Below are 24,076 nucleotides of genomic sequence, written 5' to 3' on the forward strand. Positions count from 1 at the left end.
ATTATCTGTAACACAAAAGGTAAACCTGACTGACATGGTATTGTGCAAACCTTAGGGGCGTATTCATTGCCGCCCTGATGGATGGGTGTGTGCACGTTTATTGTACGACACTATACTGTTTATGAGCGTAGCCCCAGTAAGAGTATTCGTCGTATAAGGTAGTTGGGTATGGTGTACCGAGGAGAGCGCACAGGTGTACAGCACACATATACATTTTTGTGTTTTATTATAAGTAAGCGAAGCTTTAACCAATATGGTTTGTGGTCGGTGCAACATGCCCAACTACCTTATAAGACGAATACTCTTACTGGGGCCATAAACAGTCTAGTGTATGTTGTCGATATATATATATATATGTTCTATCATAAATAAAAACAGAGGGTGCTTAAAAAAAGCCTTATTTTTACATCGTTGTTTGAAGTAAGGTTTATTTCTCCTGTCCAGCACTCATATCCCATAGTTTATCTCTTTGCATGATTTGTCTTAGTTACCGTATCATTTTAATATACGCAGTCGCATATCACACCAATACGCTTTGAATTAGACGAGTGCATTTATTCGATATATTCATAAATTTAGTAATCCTCCTTGTCTGTACACACAATGTTATACGTGGTGTATTGTTTATGTAAACGATGATGAACAGTATACAATTAATATTCTAAATTTCCATTTGATATTTAAATGTAAAATTAGAAGCATTTTGGCTCATCAAAGGATTACAACGTTAGTCAGATTAATCATTTGACCAAACTGCTGGTAATCTCCACGTGAATTACATCTCGCAGATGGGTTTGAACGTGTTTGTGCAAGGCTCATCAACCCACAAGTAACCGAAACTCTCCCAAAAAGCACCACAGTTGGCAACCCGGCCGTTGTTGGGTTGGTTCGTTCCCCAGTCGGTAAAGGACACAGTCTTCCCGTCCAGGTATGTCCAATTGCCCTCTTTAGCTTCGTCTGTCACACCAATCCAGTGTTTAGGACCTGTGTTGTAACGAAACGTAGGATTATATGAGAGATTATTTAAAACTGGTAAAAGACTGAAACGTTGTCACTCGTGTACCTCTTCGCTATTCTAGCCAGGTCAAAAAGCAACAACAAAGGTTCTATTAAAACGAAGAGCTAGACGTGAAACAACATTGTTTCACGCTGTCTCGTATATTATAATGTTTCTTCAGCAAAGTAAAACAACGATTCTAGTTTTAATAAGTACAACAGGAATCTGAAGCAAGTATGTATGCAGCCAAATTGATTATGACAGTGAAGTTAATATTAGAATTGGTTTTGCTATTATCTAGATAATTCTCTCAAAATAATGTTTCGCTAACACTTTTGCTAGAGACGTTGACAACATTATACCAACTGTTTATGTTATAAAAAGTCTAGAGACGTTCACAAGTCACAATCTAATCGATATTGCTGTTTGCATATCTGTATTTCTGCAACTTCCTGTTTGTAATGAAACAGACAAGTCAAACCACCAGTTTCACATGGCAACAAAGTATTCAGTCTGTTATTACGACCACGTACATGATGCAATGACCTAGTTTATTTGAATTTCTGAGGTAGAAGGTAATTACCAACTAAAGTATTATTTAAAAAATAAGGATAGGTGTTGCGTTCCTTTGCTTTTCAGCTAAGTTTAAAAAATGGAAACTAGAGTGACAATTCCAATATGACAAACGAATCAACAGCCATACACTAAGAGGACGAATACATGAGATACTAAGTCTTTGAATGGCCATTGAAATAGCATGTGGGTAGGTTTTAACTTGTGAGTAAATAAGTAAAACTTAACCTTTTCTTACTTTTCATTGTCCGCAGCAACCCTCGTAGGAACACGTTTTCTTCTGTCGTGTCAATGTGAACTAGGGAAGCGCCGATATTCTTGCAGTATTCCTGTTGCGAATAAATATGTAATTAGTTCCAAGAACGAAATCTTACGAGCATGTCTTGTCACTAGCGAAGAGGGATTCCCTGAATGAATCAATTACAAACTCATCTTACATATCTCTGGTAACAAGGGAATGTTTAAAACTCACAAAAACCCTTGACAAAAGTATTCAACTTTGAGAAGATAAAAAATATAATGTATTCTTATGTACATTTACTACCTTTCTGTTGTCTTGTTAATGTGTATGATAGTCCGAGATATCCACAGTATTACCGCGAAAATGAAAACAATTTTTTTAGTTTAGTTCTTTTTAATCATACCAACGCCCCTTAAAGAACACATTCTCTTTTGGAAAGTGAATGCTGCCAATGGAGTCAATGGCACTCTTAATATTTCTGCTTCAGAATAAAGAGTTAAACGTAGTTGAAAACATTCGAACTACATAAATATTTAGAATCTTCGTTTCGTGGTTTTCCTTATTGTTTTAGGCTTGTCTTTCAAGAAGGCAATGTGGTTAATGTACCTTTAAAGCCACGTGCATCAGTTGCATTTTATCACCCTCGTATAATCGATCAACAAATAAAACAACAATACTGAACATTAACCCAACTCTGATGGAATACTTTATATGTGAAATGACGATGAACAAGTATACCTGTGCGCTGTCGAATGTCAGGTCACTGTCCCCGAACTTGTAGCACGATTCCTTAAACCTCGTCCACCCGTCCTTACAACGCTTATCTTCTGCAATATTTAATCAGCAATAAAGAGAACAAACACTGTTAAACCTCAGGTAAAACTCAGATCTAAAGCATGTTTATTTTATTATTATTATGTGTTTCATTAGAATATGATTATGCTTTTATCTAAGTCAGAATATATCAATTGCAACTGAATGGTTTTTGTTGTATTTTTTTTACATCTTTTACGTTAAAGGCCTAGTTTAATCCTTCTATATGTGACCCCCCCCCCAAAAAAAAAAAAAAAAAAAAAAAAATCATGTATAGTACACAACTTCTGTGTATTATTCTTTATCCAATTGCATAATTGTCTTATCAGATCTCTGATCTGAGTAACCTGCTGTGCAGTTTTCGAGGTTTTATTAAAGAAATGGACCCTAAATAGCCCTAAGCCAATAAAAAATACACAGGAAAATGGCCCCTACTGTGACACCAGTGCAATTAGCAGGAGATGCACAGCAGGGGATTGTCATGCCAAACATTCCTTAAACTAAGCCTTTAAGAGTTAAAATGTGTATTAACATAATCACAGACACTAAATGCTCCACTATAGCAATATTCATAAGAAAGAGAGGTACATGTTTCTACGACTTACTCTTTTCAGTTTCGTCACATTCGGCCAATTTCTCGCTCAGTTTCCTGGTGAGAATTTCCTGTTCCAAACTCATTTTATTCAGCCTCTGCTCCATTTCAGACAGGCGATCTATAGTCCTAAAGGTTACATAAGGCAAAATTGATGACAATTTATAATACAAAGAGGCATTTGATAGACAAGGAAAAGGAACAAACATTTTTTTACAATCTTATGTCATTACTCAAAAGGTTAATATGCATAGTAATTACCAATGAGGAAACAACCCGTCATTTTAAAACATTTTCTGTAATACACAAACTTGTACTAATGGAACCACATTTCAAATCACATCGATGGTTTAAAGAAAACATGAACACAATTATTAATATCGTTCACCAGTTGATGCGTTTCGATACATATCGATTCTGCTATGCATCGCAAGATATATCGACTTATCAATACTATCTGTTATGTGGTGCTTATTATATCTTGTTCATTTATAACTACATACAGTGAAAACATCGGGCACGCATGAAAGAAAAAAAAAAAAAAATACTTTATGATTCGTTAACAATAATTATCAAAGTTTTACGTTCAGCGATGAATAGGCGTAGCTCTATGCATACCATCAACAGAGAATAAATAATACACATATTTGGGCGTGAACATTCGGACAACTTTCGTAATTTTACAGATGGTTATGTTGGCTATGTTCTAAATGCACAGAATTTCAAAAAGAATATTCAACTTTATGCAGGTAAGCACAATCAAGTATATCTATTTCATACGGGTGCATGAATTGTTAACTAAAACAAGAATTGAACACATGCTAAATAAATTGATTTTTAAATCACTAAACTTGTACGTATGAAATACCTAACCTGAACTGGAAATCGACCGCGGAACTGCAGTCGCATTCAGCTGCAGAAATTCCAAACAAGGCAAGAAGCACAGCAGAAACAACACAAATCTTCATGTTTTATAAAGGCCGAAACCCTACAGATTAAAGAAACAGTTTAAAATGTTTGTTGGAGAGATATGAGAGGCTCAGCTTTGCTATATATGTATGTCTGACAATGCGCACTTGACCTAAAGGAAATCATATACACTTCCTTTAAGGTCAGGTTGTTATACAAGTGCTGAAACATTGCTGAATGTGCACACTGTTTTGAAACAACAACAACATCGTTTTGGACTGCATAATTTCTCCGATAATATATATATATATATATATATATATATATATATATATATATATATATATATATATATATATATATATATATATATATATATATATATATATATATATATATATATATATATATATATGTCTTTATCTTGTACTGTAGGCAATACATTCTTGCAAGTCAAGTATAAGATATTTATTGTTTAATCAGTTTAACTAGTACTGTAATTAATGCTCATAATCTGGAATCCGGTCCACATAATAAGCTAGACAAGTTACCTTTATGTTAAATTTTGACCCTCATATGATTTCATTATCATTTGAAAAGGTATTTAAACAGTATTTGTTTTCGGATCTCTAACATGTTAAACAGATGCCCAAAATACACCAAACATAAAGTTATTACAGTATTTTAAGTTGATCTCTATTTCAGCTGAAAACAAACGTCTGTGTTTCTAAAATTATTTCGTATTTTTTAACATGTTCTTCTGCAAATAAAATTCCTTCGCATGATATCAAAAGTAATATTGAATGATCAGGAGCTGTTCGTTAAAAAGATGTTAGTCGAGTTTAGTCGTTAATTAAAATTATCTTCTAGTGTCATAATTTCATTTTTTGCTTCGTGTGTATGTAAACTAAAATTAAGTAAGTATTTAAAATGAACATAAAGTTGAGGAAATAAATAGATATATCGATGTTATGCATTTCTTGACATTTATATAAAATTAAGATTTTTGAAAGTACGACTAAAATCTTTAGTTTCCTCAGGCATCCACTATGTACACATTGTTCGCTTATATTTACAGCCTTACAGTGATTATTACTTTAACCGATATCTTATATACATATATATTAACTAATTGTGAGCAGTGTAGTATGTCATGAGTTGGAATACTGATATTTTGTTCCATTCAGTGTGCTTAAAATGAACAATTATTATTTAAATACATCCGGTTTCAAGATAATTGTTCTTTTTGTATTTTTAGAATAGAACCTGACGCAATACGAAATCACACTTTGTTACCAACCTTATAGTAAAAGTAACAATGCTTTATCTGCTTCATTAATCAATGTCACTTTGAGTTGTTTCACATTGACAACTATAAGTGTCCACTTAGTCCGTGTCCTACATACTGTTAACAGGAGAACGATCATGGATGTTTTCGGAGTGTTTGAAGAACCCCTCTCCCAGTATGTAGTTGCAATGTGAAAGTACCAGATTGAGCAGTTATTGTACTGAGTTACACATGTTAACCCAGAGGAGAATGCTTTTGAAAACGGTAATGATAAAAACATACAGTCAAGCAATGTTTTTGGGAAATTTTGTCTTACACAAAATAAAATAAACAAAATGATAGTAAAGCCCTCATGAAGTGAAAAATCGTTTACAATGTCATGCATTGCAAGTTAGTTAAACATGCACTATTACTCCCAAATAAGATTTAACATATTTTATAAAATTGTTTTAATAAACCAAAAAGAATGAACAAATGTCGAAGACAATGATACTTATAATACCGAGTTTAATGTAAAAGAAATTTGCAGAAAACACGGTATTGCTACCTTATGAGACCATAGTAGATCGCAGTAAATCTTTTAGCATTCACCAATCATTTAATATTTTTATCTTTTCAGCTTTTAAATACACAGTTATAATATTGTTAATAGTAATTACCATTTTCCATAAATGCATTAATTAGTTAGTAGTTGAGGGTGTATCACTCAAATTGTATGTTTGTTTGACATGTGTATGCTTTGATTTTGAATAAAAGTGTCACTTTAACAAGACGTTGGTTACTATGGAAGATGTAATGAACTTAGTATATGTAATGGATTGACATAGCAGAAATCCAGACATTGAGGTTATCTCAAATCACTGACGTAAGATTGCTTTTTGAAATCGATCGGAGTAGTTAAATCACATATTTTAAAGCTACTGGCCTTATGTTTGATGTTGTCGTATTTTGCAAGAGTTGAGTTCAATTTGTGACCTTTACAAAAAAATCACTAAATGTCTTCATTTTGGATATATTGTCGTACGTTCGTTGTCTCGATGCGATGTAGCATAGCAAGAAGTAACACAACATACTGTCCTAGCCTCTAAACCGTTCTAGTTTATTCCAATATGGGCGCATTTAATTGGCTTCATGCAAACTGTAATTCATATAAATTCAATTCAAGGGCGCCGAATCCCGATGGGAAATCAAGATTTTGTGGAGAACATAATCAAACATTTTTTTAAAGAACGAGGCGTTGAAACTAGACCACATCACTGATATCAAAATAACCAATAACAAATAGGCATATGAAAATATCGAACTCTGTGGCTTTTTGTATGATACTCATTTAATAGACTACACCATTGTTTGAGCATTGCAAACTGATTCCCTTGTTAATAGGGTGTGATGTTTTGTTTCGTAATTATGTTGTTGTTTAAATTTTCAATCCTATTCAAAGTTGTTCCTTTAGAAAATATTTATAAATATAAACGCGATGAAACAACACACTCTGTTCTGTGGCTAGCGTAATCACTTCTCAACTAAGCGGACAGGGCTCGATTTCCGGCCTGGGGGCATGTGAGGTTGGACGGTGGTCACCAAGTTGAACAACAAGGATTTTTCCGGGCTCTTCGGTTTCCCCCAGGTACCGAGAGATTTGAATCAACAGCTGGATGATAAAATATATCGGAAATTGTTGCCTTATGATTCGAATTTAGATAACTTGCATTGCTTCTTGAATTGGGTGTGAATATTAACCTCGCATGAACGGACATTCAAAAGAGGTATCAAGATTGTACTGAAACTACAATGTTAATTTTATTCTGTCTTAAAAGCTAGAATATTTTAATGTATTGTAGACGGATTTTCTACAAATTCAACTGTAACAGCAAAGCATGAAGTTCATGTCGTTATCTTTGTAACAGAAATAAAAGACATTTTTATAGCTTACTCTTGAATAAATATGAATACTGAGGACAATAAATATAACGTCACGGTCATGGTGACCTTGAACTCAAAACGCTTATCCGATTGACCATTTTCCTATTTCTATGGCCATATTGGTTATCATTTTAATTGAACTTCACGTATGTACCTGTTTATGTGAATACATTACATTGCCTATAGTGCTGTTATGATGGCGCATGCATATTTTACTTCAAACTATGGCTATTCAAATACACTTAGAACTGTTCAATTACAACATACTTGGAGCCTATTAACTAATATCTAAACGTGGAAGGGGTATTTGTCATAACCATAACTTGCCCTACATACTTTAATGCGAAATAACTAATTAAAGGCCCTAAGTGTGGCATGTTTGTTTAACCATGCTCTCGTGTTTATAAATATAATGATGACACTAGTTTGTGTTTTAGCACTCACAAACCAGTTTGAGATCCCCGTTTAATAATACTCTAACAATGAAAACATTAGGGACAGGCTTAGTGTCAACAATTCAAATACAAACCTTGTTTACTTTAACCATTAACCATTATATATTTTACAACGATTGTGAAATAAGCTATGATAGGTTATACTAAGTCACTCTCGTTGGCACGATGTTGCGTGAGAGTGTGGTCTTGTGTTGTGGGGGAAACCGGAGAACCCGGAGAAAACACACTTGTCCGGCTTGGTGACCACTAACCAAACTCACATGCGCCCGGGCCGGGAATCGAACCCGGGTCGCCTTGGTGAGAAGCGAGTGCGCTAACCACTGCGCTAACCGGACAAACCTTGCTTGTAAGGCCGAAACGACACTGAACTAGAAACACATATGAACAAACACCACATACACACCTACAAACTCTACAGACAGGACAAAGGCAAGCATCGCAATACAATATTTATACCGATAAATTTTGAAACGGTCAGTGAAACTCGAGTTCACTAGAAATCGAGTCCATTAGGATTTTAATGTGTTTATACTGTCATAACCTCACACTTCTCCAAACATATTCCCACATTGTCATTTTGTTTTTCTGAACACATTTATTTTTGAAAAGATTACATCACTATTGTAGTCAAAACTGCAACATAACAATCTGCAAAGCCAACAATAACAATCGAATAAATTAGTAATATTTTTTCATACATTTTTTGTTCAGAAAATGGCATGAAGATAGAATAGTCATAGGCACCTAATTATTAAACAGATCTAACTCTTTGTTATTTCAATTCATATATATATATAGTGACGATACGCTGATCGATTACCTACGTAAATCGCGATTTAACTGTTCCAATGATACCCATCCCTAATAAATATTTCTTTGTAAAGAATATATCACAGACATACCAAACACAACAATACTGTTTTTCCCATTTTATATTAAACTTCAGCAAACATAAAAGAAACACAAACTCTAAAAATGCATACAATCTACTTATCAGCTAATTGAAACCACTTTTGTGGTAAAATCAGCAGCCATGCAATGTTAAAACATGATTAATTACGCTTTATGTCTGCCGTAAGAGTTATTCCACTAATGTTTATTTCCGAATATTTGTTAATAATTGTTTAGAAAACTGGGCGGTTTTGTTTTGATGAGAAAACAGCAACTTCAAACAAAGGATGATGCTATGATAAATATTGGATCTACAAAATGTTGGATAATGCGAACATAAGTATACATTACAGCGGCATCTGATACAATAAGTACAATCACATGAGGTTTAACCATTTGTTACGGTTAATGGAATGTACGTATTGCTCATTACTTATCTTCCTCGTCTTTGAAGGAGACAGAAAAAACATGTTTCTGCAATGAATGCGATTTTATGAGATGTGAATATGTGTTTTCATAAGCATAGTGTTCATTTTTTACGATGTAGGGGGTAAAACAATCTTGTTAGCAAGTTGCTACTTATACCATCAAATATGAGAACAATTCACACACCTTTACATCAAGAACTGTTGTGTTTAGACATGCATTCAGTTAAGTTCATTTATAATATTTCTCTTCTTTGTAACGACTGCATTGCTGTGGGATTAGAGTTACACAAAGGCTTTGCCAAGTTATGTCTAGAAAAAAGTTTGGGGAGTCACGATTTGATTCTTACATAATAATATTTTACATTGTTGCAATATGGAATGTTCAAATATTGTAATGAACTACAAGCAAACGCTTAGGAATGTTTCCGGCAGTTTTAAACCATAGACAATACGATACACTTGAAAGTACTCAAATTACTAAAGGAAATATTTGTATGTTAAAAGTATTTATATACCTTTAAACCTATTGAAGGATTATCTAAGTCTCATAGTTGTTTTTTTAAGTATTATTTGATTTTGGAAATTTGTTGTATTTTTCGGTTTAGACGGTTTTAATGTTGTACTCTCACAGATATAATGTTTTGACAACTTTTTTATTTTTTGTCTTGGAACGGCCCAATTTTTGCAAAAATCCATGAAAACCAGTTATATTAGAGCGCAGATTTTAATATTTAAGTTCAAAATTTCAACCGTCAGTAAACAATAATTTTCTAACGGAAATATAAAAATCTGGATCTGATCTTTTGTCAGCAGTCTTATATTAGTGGTTTGTAGATATGTACGCAAACATTGGCTCATATAATAATAGAACATATAATCAATTTGGCATGGTCCAATTTTGAATACAACAATGGCGTATGTAAAACAATTATGGCTTTTTCAGGCTCGTTATCACAATACATGAATCATATCTTCGACAGCAGTATTTTCTCCTTCATGGTATATTAAAGTACATAGAGTGTTTGTCTGTATTAGATCTACCAGCTTCATATCACATCTATCAAAACAGAAAAAAAACGGGAGGAGTAGGATATAACAATTTAAAAGACATAACAGTGCTCTGGAAGACGAGTACGATATGCACAATTAATCCTAGAAAAAGTTCGTAAATGATTCGTTTAATGAAAAAGCACTATACACCATGAGGCCTTAATTACATTTCTTATTATAATATCATAAAATGTGTATTCGTGACATTAATTGTTCTAGACGATGGGAAATTAACAAAAAGCAATTTTGTTACTGAACGCAAAACACGGGAGGTTTCTGAGCGCATGTTCGTGTTCTTTAATTCACTCAGGTAATCCATGACTTGGCTGTTTTGGCTGTGTTTTTTCGAAAAGACATACGAATTTTATGTTATTATTGCATTGAAAACGTAAACTTAAAGTACCTGCAATGACCTTTATTAATCGTATGCGTTTCGCTTGATTTTGAATTATTTTTTATTGATTCATAAATGATATATCATGGTTTCGAACAACGAAAAACACAATTTTTTACATGTCACTACTTTTGATATTTATTCCGATTTTATTTCCAAATTAAACGGCAGCTTGCTAAGAAAGGGAACATACTTTTATTGACTAAATTTTCGAAATGAATGTTCGTTCGCATACCATTTAGCGTGCTCTTCCAATAAACCAACTACAGTTAACTGTATTATGTGGCATTGTTGGGCATATATTGAATAGAAAACAATGTGTGTATGATTGTCAATTTGCAAGAAATTGTACCTGTTATCTGCATTTTTCTTGTTGACGAAAATGAAGCTGTTAAGCGCGTGCTCGAGTGTCGGTGTTTCTCCCTGCAACGCTGTAACGCTACAATCCAAAGACAGAAAGCCACAAAGTCGACGGCGAAAGAACGACATCTTGGGCTGACGGCTATTCGCTTTGATGAGTAAACAAATGCCCTTTTTGCACTCTTTGGGGTGGCGGATTTGCATTGATTGGTTAGTGTGGCAACATTTAGCGTGGCATGCCTTTTAACTTAGGGTTTCAGCGTTTTCTTTTGCGGATTTCGGTTGTGCGCTTCGAAAACCAGCCAGCATTAAATGACAAAAATCAGCTTTTTAAATTCGTAATACAACTGGTAGAAAAAAACTAACTTGATAATAAATACTACACGTGCAAACAATTAAGTTCGAAACGCAACATTCATAGTATCTGAATAATTTTATTGTTATCCACCGTATATTTCAAGTCACTGGTATAAAGAGTTTTAAGGAATTTTGAGTAATTTTTCCAGTAATTTGTAGCATATTTACAAGAAAAAAATACAAAGGTACACTTCAGCAGTAATTTCAGTTATGGACGAAAAAGAAGGACCTTAAATTATCACGCTCGTTGATAAATATAGATAAATTGAGATATATATGTTTTCGTGCATGTTCATCACTCATAAATCCAAACAGTCAAACTGTGACATCAGTGCAACATCACATTTTAAAATTGCATACTACTTTTGCGCAAACTGTTTCCATAAATCGGAGGGCAACAAATAAAGCTTTCTTACAAGTACAATTGTTATTTTACCCAATAAAATAATGATTGCTTCAATAAAGTTTAAATGAGGAATATCCTAATCATGGAAACGTGCTAGTCTAATCTCTCGTGTGCGGGTTCGAAAGCATTTAGAACAGTGTTTTGTTTCAGGCTATTTTAGCTCAAAGACACCGACTCCCGGCGGGAAATCCAAAACATGATGTCATGAAGAAAAGCGTTAAGATTGACGGATAAATCAGGTTTGTTAATTTTCAAAGCTCTAAACCAGGCCCAGAATGCTAACCTGGAAATTATCATGGATACCATGAGACTGCAGAAATATTAAATTATTATAAATTGTTAGGCTTTTGCATACCACTAATTAGTTACAGAACATTTTTATTTGATTGTCTTTTCAATACTCCTCATTTAAATACAACAATAATAATTGTGTTAAAACGACTTTCTGACAATGTTAATTTCGTACCTGCAGGGTAACAATACATTTGTTTATGAAAGACCTTAACACTACTGATCATACTACTGCTAATAATGCTATGAATCGCAACTTAACCACGATATAAATACAACATAACCCTGACATCACATGTAACCAAAATTATAACTAGTGTTTCGGATTTTTTCCGCCGAAAACTAGGCTTCTAAGAATAATGCTTGTCACGATTATGCATTTAAACTGCAAAATATCAAACGCCGCTGCGTGCTTGTAATATATTAACCCCATGATACCATTCTGATCTTCATTGCAAATCGTGGAAACATCTTAAAATATTAACATAAATATCAACTGATATCCGACTGAAAACTGTCAAGGAATCTGGTTTAAATGTTGTTTACGTATTACGAAAAGTTTAAGTGGTATGTACATCGTGTTTACAATAATAATAGTTATCTTATAAATGATGGTGCTCTTCTTAATGAACAAATCGTTAAACGCTTACAGTGACATATTTCTTTGCAAAGCAACTCAACTTAACTCAATATTCTTTTATTATATCACAGTTTACATTTAAATAAAATCATGTGGAAACTCAATATAACTACATGTGAACACAGGTATAAAGAGGTGGGTTAATGGCGGCTTCACAACAGGTTTGGAGTTCATCATTATACAAAACAAATATGATTAGTATAATTATAAAGGGAATGTGGTTAGTTCAAATAGTATTATTTGTATAACAAAGCAAATTCACATATTTGATTTAAGATACAATATAATCGATAGAGTAATGAGGTAACTAATGAAACAAATAAAGTTAATGTTCATTTAACAACTATTATTTGACCTATTAGTACCTACAGCTGTTAAGCGAAGAAAAACAATCGTACACATGTAGAACTACTATCAAATAAATAAATATAACAAACTACAATTGTACAGAAGCTTGAAGTAAAAATTGTATTAAAAACAGATAATGTTACAAAATATATTGCTTCTGACATTGATGATACTTTTAAAATGAATAAATTTAGTTACAACCCAATAATGCTGGCATTCATAATCTGTTCAGACGAATGTATTAGAACAAGTAACCATACCTTTTAACCGAACACGCATAACTAGATTTGGTTATCCGAACAGTAACACCAATTGAAATAAGCTGGTTGATTGTATATGCCGCAAATCATTCCGACTTCATTGGATTTAGATTACTTGCATTGCTCCTAGAGTGTAATTTTACCCTTGACATAAAGCTGTACGCATTCCGATTGTTATGAATCGGAATTCATAAACATCTTCTTCCCCTTCTTAAGCCTAAGTCATTTCAAAAGATGAGTATGTCACTTGTCGTTTTATATAAAAACTGAAAACATTATGGAATACTATTTTTTATTGGATTGAAATTATATTCAGAGAGAGATATCCTTTAATTTTGCTGTGAATGATGTAGGAAATATACTTAAGTTTAGAACAGCCTTAAGGTGTTTTGAAAATACCGGATCTAGACGATACTATATACCGACAATCATGCCAAATGATTAGGTTGAATATTAATTCATGGTTTCTGATGTGTGAATATTACCCTTGTATACACGGACATATATCTGTATTGTCTAGACTGTTCTGACGTTCTCATGCTAATTTTAACAATTTTCAGAAGCTGAAGGTGCTTTGTTGACGTTTTAGTCTTGTCTTTAAGCCATGCATGACATTTATTCCGCTGATTTTGTAATAGAAATAACTGAATAAGTTTATTGGTATTTTTTGGATGCAATTTGAATTCATTATTTAGATTTCTACGAAACCGTTCACATTTAACATGGAGCTCTCAACATTGATAAAATCATTTTTAAAACGAATCCCATTATCATTAGAATACTATTGCCAAAACTCGCTTCACGACATTACGCATCGTTATAAAATAAAGAGTACGGCACAATATGAATTTAATGAGACAGAACATATTCTAACTTTGGCTTTTCATGAACTGATCATAAAACCCCAAACTTCCATTTAATTTTAATAAAATAAAATTCAACATAAATATGAATTTATTTATTTAACAAACTGCTTGTTTTATGACATAGGGATCCATGGAAAACGGACACAAACGAGACATTACGCTTCCAGAGAAAAACAACACAACATGAGGACCTGAACTTGTATTATTGGCATTCACATGAGTATCATACTTTATTTCAATCGATATATCGCAACAAGAATTGCAAATCGCAGAATAAATCTCGAGATATATTGTGATGTATTTGTTCAAATTATAAACATCCCTAAATGAGAAGAACCGTTTGTCAGGTCTTCTATGAATTGAAGAGGCATTCAGAAAAACAGTATTACGATTTCCGTCCGGTCTTGGTTTAACCCTAACAAGCATAAAAGAAACAACTACACTACAAATGCACTCCATCTTATTACGTGGTACTTGTAAGCAGTTGAGAGGTAATATCAGCATGATTGCAATGTAAATGCACGGTTAATTACGTTTATATGTGCGCTTTTTAAAGAGCACTAACGTTTATTCCAGAATAATAATTGATAATTGTTCAGAAAAGTGATCACTTTTGTTTTGATCATCAAGCTACAGTTAAAACAAATTATTATGTAATAAAATGTTTGGCGCTTCAAAGTGGTGATAATTAAAAGCTCATAAGTACAGGAATTTAAATATCAAATTGTGTGTTATGTTTGAATCTTTTCTTCGTCGTCTTTGTAGGTGATAGTAAACATTAGTTCCACAGAAAATTGGTTCAAGAGCTTTGGATATGTTTTGTCATAAGCATAGTGTAAATTTGTTAGAATATAGGTGCCAGGGTGTATTTTAAAAGGATGCTTGCCACTACTACCTTTACAAAACGGTGTCGACCGAAAACGAAAACGATTTTTTTTTGGTTTATACAGAAACAGCCGTATTTTCTTGGTTGCACTTAATACCATGTGATATGCTTGGATAACAGCGTGTTGAACATCCGCCGTATAAGCATACCATGTATGGCGCCAGTTGACATTGCCTGTTTTCAAAAATTGAAATCTTAGTATGTTGCGCTGTTTCACATGAACAGATAACGCCGTAAGAAAACTTAATACGACTTTAGACAAACAGTGGTACCGCGATATGTTCAGCAAATGAATAAAACGCCATGAAAAGTGCATCATGGGGTTTATTTTGAGAAAAATTGACGTGGTTTATTTTGAGAACAATTGACGTTACTGTGAAGGTATCGACGTTGCGACTTTCGACGTTATCGTGCATCGTGTATCTAGTATATATGATGTCTTATAAATGCATACAAAACGCTTACTTGTAACAATGTTTCTCTGCAAAGATAATTAACCATGTACAATCTGTTTGAGATGATTTCAAATTTTGGCCACTAGTTTTGCACAATATAGCTGCCTTCACCTCATGCTAGTGTCACATAAGGACCGCACTCAATTGTATACGTTTGTACAAAATTCTTTACACGATTTTATCTAATAAGACATAATTTGTCATGTTTTTTACAATAAAACTCTCAACTATTTTCCTTCTTTTATAAGAATCCAATACAAAATAATGTCATATTTTTTTCGTGATATAACTGGTGATTTGATTTCATGATGTACTTGTATATATAAAGATAATATGCCATCAAAACCTGCATCTGTGTTATGCATAAAATATGTGATGGTAAATAATATATATTTCTTGTTCACTCGCCTTCAGAATACGGTTTTTATTTTTTTTAACAAAGTCGCCTTTTGCTGCCGCGTTATGTCCTTGAAATGAACAAAAGTAGTTTACATTTTTTCTTCACTCGCTCGCCCCATTTTGTTTTTCTTAAAAGACCGTATACCAAAAGGTTATTTTTGGTGTGGTCTAAAGACAATTAAATGTTAGATTGATGTCCACAAACATATATTATATTCCCCATTTCTACTCGAATTATACAAGATCTAATAAAAATGCTCCTTTCTTTTATTTCTTATGGATAAAAAAAATATTATAGAGGGATGGAGTTTTGAAATACTGATTCCTTTTATGACTTTTAAAAGTGCAACATAGTTATATGATTGAAGCCCTAATGCATTAAATAATGATGTTTCAAATTGAACAAAACGTGTATTTTACCAATTTAAACAGTTTGTTTCCAACTTTTATTATATGTAAGTGTTGTTTATAATTCATAGTCCTGTTGTTTTAACAGTATTTTAACATTATATTTTTATTTTTTACATTATTTTCTCTGCTAGGATTACACGATCTGAGGTTAGGAAACTTTGACATTATAATGTTAGCCCTTCAGAATTTATTGGGAACAAACTTTCACAATTAATGTAATTTAACAGCTGTACATAGAACAAACTATTTAAGTAGTTTTTCTAAAGTATCAGCTGAAATAAAAGATTTATTTTTAGAAATCAATACTTCACATAAGCATGTTTGTGCTACCACCAGATCAATAAAGTCGTGTTTACTACACGAATTCTTTAGAAAATGCAAATGTTTCATTCATCGTTTATATGATTGTGTTTTTCGGTTTGGGAATCTTGATTGTTATCCCTTTGATGATAATTGTAGGGAAACATGTGCCGTTAAGAGGTCACAAACTGGTTTAAACCAAGCGAATTCGAAGCGAGGTATTCAATTTTAAACGGTCATTATTATACATATTAATTATACCGACATGGGATTATCAAAATTAGCGTTTGGTAAAACTGAAACGACTGACAGCCAATGCCGAATGCGGTAACCAAAATGTCAATCGAACAATGGGAAGAGCACTTTGAAAACCTTTTTTAAAGTAATACAACTGAAATTGACTTGCCTGAACCAACCAATATGGAATTCAGCAATGATATAAGAACAGTACAAAATCTGAAACGTGGTAAAAGCGGTGGAAATGGTTCATTAAGTCCAGAACATCCGAATATGTTCTTACTTTAAACTGTATCTTTATATAAAGAAACAAAATTTGTTGTGTTGTCGTGATGGGTGTATATCAATAAAGAATGCTTCAAAAGAGATGGATTATGGAGACACATTGACTGTGAATAAGGGTAAATTTAATACTATCTTTTCATTAGACGAGTTTAAGTAAAATGAGATTAAAGAATCACTGAAATGGAAATGCAGGAAAGTAAATAAAACAGATATTAAAACTGTTAATTTTAACATTTTTTCTACTCGGGAACGACACCTCTATAAAGAATTAAAATGTATGGTATGGCTGCATATCATGCCTTCGTGTTACAATAGCGAATAATTGTTATCTGTACCAAAAACATCACTTTATTCTGATATATTTTCGTATCTTTAATTGAATGATTTATCCTTTTAACTTGATATGCATTTTGAATTCTTAAAAAAAGATTGCATTTAAATACAACTAAAAACCTAGCACATGGTCCTTCTTGATATGTTTAGAGTTTTCCTTTTTCAGTATTTGTCTAGTACCACATGTGTTTTATTAACATAATGTAACCGTCTGTTGTGTGTATTTCCGGTGCATAGTGAAGTGTTGTCTTCAAGACAACGCAAAGAAGCCAAAATGAACATTATATTTAGACACCCCGTAAATTTTATGGCTAAGTAATGATATTTCCACCACGTTTTCCAATAAAACGATATTTATAAAGCGCAAACACAATTATAATATCATTAGGTGTTGGCATATGTTTCAAAACAATACCTATGTACCGAACTGGGTAAGTAGCAGTACAAAAAATTGATCGTATATTAATTCGTCTGGATGCTTTGAGCATTTTGTTCAGTATAAATATAATAAGAAACACCTTTTTACCACCAAAGTGGTTTTGCAGTATATATGACAGTATTTTTCTCAAAACGAATGATTTCTACCATGTGCATGTTTTAACGTGGTTTCTACCCAGGTTAAGACGTAGGGGATAGCTTCCTCGCGTCCTACAAAAAAAGATTTGTAATGGTACTTGAGGAAATAACATAGTGATGTTACCCTTTCTCACTATGTTATACCCTGCTATTCTATCAGTTAAATCAAAGTAACCAATTTGAAATCAAATAAAAAATAATTAAACATTTGAGCAGAAATTCATAATTTCCTGAAGCCCACCCCATTTGCAATCAATGACGACCAATTGTTCAGACAAAAACAATTGTTCCAAATAAAGTTTTACACGTGCATTAGTCTCCATACGTTGTTCGTTGAATTTAATTATTTGCCAGATATAGCAGTCTTGTCTAATATTTATTATCGTGTAGAGAGTAAATTTGATAAGAAATCACTGTCATTATTCACGATGTGTAATTAAGCCAATTTATCACAGTCGTTAAACAGACGATTAGGTGTTTACAACTGTTTTTAGCCATGGAGTTGATGCTTAATTAATATATAACCCAGACATTACGTCATAGTGCCGAGTGGAAACTGAATCATGTATTTTTAAAGTAAACGCAAGATTACAGAACACACAATGCATTATCTTTCTTAAAATAATATCTCCGTGAATAAATGTTGACAAACATTGTCACATTTTCTTTTTGTGCTCAAAAGGTAAGGTACATTGTATTTCTTTCACTGTAACAAACATTTTGTATTCTGCTGATAATAAACGGGATATAAATTACCAGTGAAAATTATGTTATTTTTGTAGGAAAGCGTGTCAAATTGTATGCTAGCCTAACGTCATTTAAAAAGGTTGTTTCAATTGTGCCTCAGATCACAGCCTGTTGCCCCTTTGATTCGATGTGAGAACGGGGGAAATCTAAAGACAAAATTCAGATATCAAAATCTTATTTCATTTTTGAGACGGTGAAATATCATTTTAAATTTCTTAATTAAACTTCATTAATCACCGGTAAGTATTATATTAATACTAAATAGATTATATGTATTTGTTTGAGCGTACACTCGTTACATATTTCAACAAATGAACAACAATAGCTTTACAAACTATTTACTGTTGGTGTTAAGGAAATAAACAACATGCGATTATCAAACCCAAAAGTATTGCGTTCTAAACCAAGATTTCTTTAAATAATTTCCGCACATCTATAACGATGCATGTCTTAAACTGACGTTAAAACCTTATTATATTATAAGTGGAAATGTATACACATCAATATTTTGACTCATCTCTACATCCCTCCAGGGTATGGCTATTTCCATAACCGTGGAAATCGTACCACGTTTGTTCCAAAATATCTATATTTCACAAACAACCGTCGTAAAGAATTTTATCATCGAACATGAAAGAACCAAACACTCCACGAATGCATATCATCTACTTACAAGCTAATATAAAGCAGTGTTTTGGTAATACCAGCATGAATACAATGTTATAACATAGATAATAAAATTATATGTTTGAGCTCAGAGTTATGCCCATAATGTTTATTAAAAGGATATTATTGTTATTAAGAAAACTCCATTAAGTTCTGCTTTGATGAGTTGAAACGGCAACTTCAAACAAAGCGTGATGCTTTAAACTGACACTCTTATTCAAAATCAATACATACATGTGTATAACAATCATAAATTTTGAGTGACACATATCTAACTCCTAACTAAACATTTCATTTATGGAAAATATTTATTACTGATAAGAAGATTGTAAACGCATTTTAAATGGCTGAAAGCGCGATAATATTAAATGATTGGTGAGTTCTAAAAGATAACTATGGTCTACTATATCCCATGAGGTAAAAATACCATGTTTCTGCAGCTTTATTTCAGATTAAACACGGTATTTTTTATAAGAACCATTGTGTTTGACATGTATTCATCCCTTTTCCAAATCTTATTTGGGAGTAAGAGTGCATTTTAAAATATAAGTAAATAGCAGCAATATATTACTGCGACATTAACTACCAACTATCTAATACAACATTAGGGTTTTAGTAACACATTGGCGGTGCCAAAAGATGTATAGCCGATGGTTCGGGCATTCTAGATGTTTCTTTCTTTTTCAACATTTTGCAGGGTTGCATGGTGGAATGTTACGCTACTGGAATAAACCAAAAGGACACTGCTGAGGAATGCTGTCCGGCAGTTTTAAACTGCAAGAAAACACTTACTGCACAAATAACAAATTTTGATACGACATGACTTATTAATTTCGATAATAAACTAACTTTTTAATTGTAGGTTTCCTAAGAATTATCTGGGGGGTTTTATTAATTTTTTTTCGTCCGTTTCGACTATTCAAAAGCAGCCTTCTGACTCATGTTAAGCAAATAACCAATTTGAATAGCTTTCATTTTAATAAACTATGAATCAAATGTGCGACAGCCGTATTTTCCATTGAATCAGTCAATCCTTTGCAACTGGAGGAGTATCGCATGACAATTAAAACAACATAACGGTGATTCAGTAAACGTGTCCGATACGCACCTAACTGGAAATAATTTATGTGATATATTAAAACATGATTACCCATACATTTTTTTTAAATCTTTTTTTTTTAAAAATATCAATACATCTTTACAATAGTTTAATACATGAAACATGCTCGACGTTAGAAAAGTACCGTTCGTGGTGTTTTCTTGTGACACCGTTTTTCGTGGCGGGCTGCAGCGAGTTATTTTGGGGGGTTTCGTTTTTACTGAAATTCTATTTTTCTGAAAATTTTGATCTAACAATCAAACAATTAGATTTATGCGTGCGTCGTTTTAGACAACTCGAAGACACCGACTCCAGGTGGGAAATCATAAACATGTCATTATGAGGAAAGCGTAAACATTTACGGATTGATCAGTTACAACAACGACAATAAACAAATTGGTAAGATTTCTTCTTACATACACATATACAGAATGTGACATAAACATAGGCACTTATTTAATTACAAGATGTCTATTTGTAATTGCAATTTATATATCGTGACGTTAATGGCAATACGCTGATAAAATTTCGTGATAAATAGCGATTCATTTGTTTCAAAATACCCATCCACAAAAATATTGCTTTGTAAAGAATATATTACAGACATACAAAAACAACAGTACTGTTTTTCCATACTTATTGTTCTTCACCAAACATAAAAAACACCATCATTAATCTCAAAATGCTGACAACCTTCTACGCAGCTAATTGTAAGCATTTGTTTGGTAATATCAGCATCTATGCAATGCTCAAGCATGACTTATTAGGTGTAATGTATTCCGCATAATTATTAATCATTGTTTAGAAAACTGAACGGTTTTGATTTGATGAAACAAATGATGATGCTATGATAAATATTGTATTTACAAAGTGTTAGATTATGCAAATATCAGTTTTACATTACAGCGGCGTATTCGCCACACATCTGATACAATAAATAAAATAAAAAATATGTTTAACCATTTGCTACGGTTAATAAACGGAATGTTCGCAATGTTCATTACTAATCATTGTCATCTTTATGTAAATATGTGTTATCATAAGCATTGCGTAAATTCTTTAAAAAGTAGGTGGTAAAAGCTATCTTGTTGGCATGTTGCCGCTAATACCATCAAATACGAGAACCTTCCACACAATTATTTCTGTGTTTATGCCTTAAGTTAAGTTCCGGTAGAAAACATGTTTTGCTTTGAAAAGATTGTTGTGGGATTTGAGTTACATATATGATGTGCCAAGGTCTGTCTAGCAAATGGTTCAGGCAAGCATGGTTTCTTTCTAACATAATAACATTTTACATGTTGAAATATGCAATGTTAATATATTATAATGAACTAAAAGCAAAAGCTTATGAATGTTTTCGGGCAGTTTTAAACAATAGATGATACGATACACTTGAATGTAATGAAATAAACAAACGAAATATTTTCATGCTAAAAGTATTGTGTATACCTCTAAACCAAAGGAAGGATTATCTAAGGTTCATAATGGTAGTTTTTTCATTATTATTTAATTTTGGAAATTTATTGTATTTTCGGTTTACGGTATATAACCTACCCTCAATATCTCGCTTAACATATAATTAATTTGGCTAAGTTTAAATTCGAGTACAACAATTGCGTATGTAAAACGATTATGGCTTTTTCAGACTCATTCTCACAATACATAAATCATATTTTCAACAGCAGTACTTTTCTTGATGGTATATAAGTACATATGGTGGTTGTCTGTATAAGATCTACCAGATAAGATCATATCGCATCTATCAAAACAGAAAAAAACGGGAGGAGTAGAATATAACAATTAAAAAGACATAACAGTGCTCTGGAAGACAATTACGCTATGCACAATTAATCCTAGAAAAAGTTCGTAAATGATTCGTTTAATATAAAAGCACTATACACCATGAAGGCTTTAATTACATTTCTAATTATAATATCATAAAATGTGTTTACGTGACATTAATCGTTCTAGACGCTTGGAAATTAACAAAAAGCAATCTTGTTACTGAACGCAAAACACGGGAGTTGGTAAGCGCATGTTGGAGTTCTGTAATTATCACACGTAATCCATGATATGGCTGTTTTTTCTTAAAGACATACGAATGTTATGTTATTATTGCATTGAAAAACGTAAACCTGCAATGACGTTTATTAATCGCATGCGTTTCGTTTGATTTTGAGATATTAAATTTCATCGACTCATAAATAATATCTCATGGTCTCGAACAGTGATAAACACAATTTCATACTTTTCACTGTTTTAGATACTTATCACGGTCTTTTTTCCAAATCAACCATCAGCTTGCTAAGAGAGGGGACATAATTTTATTGACTAAATTTTCGAAATGAATTTTCGTTTGCATACAATTTAGCGTGCTCTTCCGATAAATAAACTACAATGACCTCTAGTGTGTGTCATTGTTGGGCATATATTAAATAGAAAACAATGTTTGTTTGAGTGTCAAATTGCAAGAAAGTTTACCTATGGTTGCTGTTATCTGCATTTTCTTGTAGACGGTAACGGAGCAATTCAGCGCGTGCTCGAGTGTCGGTGTTTCTTCCTGCAACACAGTAACGCTACAAACCAAAGGCGGAAAGCCGCAAAATCGAAAGCGAAATAATGACATATTGGGCTGGCGGCTATTCGCTTTATTAGGTAAACAATTGCCCTCAATTTTGTCACTCTTTTGTGTGGCGGATTTTCATTGATTGGTTAAAGTAGCAACTGTTTGCTTGGCGTGTTTTTGCGCTGCTGGTTTCAACGTTTTCTTTTGCGGGTTTCGGATGTGAGTTTACGAATACCAGCCAACATAAAATGACCAAAATCAATTTCTTAATTCGTTATGAAACTGACATTTAGGAATAAAATGAACTTGACCTTCCAATAACTTACATGAAAGACATTTTCCATCAAAGTGCGGCATTGCTACCCTTTAAAAATACTAAAAGTTCATATAAGTAAGTTCAAAACAAAACAATCATAGTATCTGAATAATTTAATTGTTAACCACGGTATATTTTAAGACTCTAGTATGAATAATTATATGGTATTTTGAGTAATTTATCCAGTAACATTTAGCATTTCTACAAGGAAAAAATACAATGGGACACTTAAGCAGTAATTTCCGTTATGGACAAAATAGGAGGACCCTAAATTATCATCCTCGTTGATGAATATAGATACATAGATCTATAGATGTTTTCGTCTATGTTCATCACTCATAAATGCATTCACTCAAAATGTTACATCAATGAAACATAAATCACATTCTAAAATCACATAAAACTATTGCACAGACAGTAATATATCCCAGGGCAACAAATAAAGCTTTCTTACAAGTACAAATTTTAGTTTTTTCCAATGGGAAAAATGAAAGCTTCGTTAAAGCTTAAATGAGGCATATCCTAATCATGGAAACGTGCTAGTCTAATCCCTCGTGCGCGGGTTTGATAGCATTCAGAATGGTGTTTTGTTTCAGGCAAATTTAATTCAGAGACACCGACTCCCGGCGGGAAATCTAGAACATGTTATCATGGGGAAAGGCATTAAGATTGACGTATAAATCAGGTTTGTAAATTGTTAAAGCTTTTAACCAGGCCC

General features: G+C 32.8%; 1 protein-coding gene across 2 annotated transcripts; it reads right to left on the minus strand.

Annotated features, from left to right (window-relative positions):
• Nucleotides 1–339: 339 nt before the first annotated feature.
• Nucleotides 340–19,996, minus strand: LOC128203636 (perlucin-like protein). 2 transcript variants are annotated; one of them, XM_052905135.1, is made up of 6 exons: nucleotides 19,981–19,996; nucleotides 4,090–4,204; nucleotides 3,230–3,345; nucleotides 2,550–2,638; nucleotides 1,809–1,899; nucleotides 340–984 (listed from the first exon to the last, which is right to left on the minus strand). In XM_052905135.1, exons 2-6 carry the CDS (start codon nucleotides 4,182–4,184, stop codon nucleotides 776–778), a joined length of 600 nt encoding a protein of 199 aa, XP_052761095.1. In that variant the 5' UTR covers nucleotides 4,185–4,204; nucleotides 19,981–19,996; the 3' UTR covers nucleotides 340–775. The 2 variants fall into 2 exon arrangements, with proteins under 2 accessions (XP_052761095.1, XP_052761094.1); XM_052905134.1 differs by lacking the exon at nucleotides 19,981–19,996 and having other exon boundaries at nucleotides 341–984; nucleotides 4,090–4,243.
• Between the last annotated feature and the right edge of the window lie 4,080 nt (nucleotides 19,997–24,076).

This window comes from Mya arenaria, chromosome 9 (assembly GCF_026914265.1).
Source record: "Mya arenaria isolate MELC-2E11 chromosome 9, ASM2691426v1".
Lineage (NCBI taxonomy): Eukaryota > Metazoa > Mollusca > Bivalvia > Myida > Myidae > Mya > Mya arenaria.

Coding starts and splice junctions, on each gene's coding strand:
- LOC128203636 (XM_052905135.1), bottom strand. CDS start 4,184: ATGAAGATTTGTGTTGTTTCTGCTGTGCTTCTTGCCTTGTTTGGAATT. Junction 3,346..4,089: donor GCGGTCGATTTCCAGTTCAG/GTTAGGTATTTC, acceptor TGTAACCTTTAG/GACTATAGATCGCCTGTCTG. Junction 2,639..3,229: donor ATGTGACGAAACTGAAAAGA/GTAAGTCGTAGA, acceptor TAAATATTGCAG/AAGATAAGCGTTGTAAGGAC.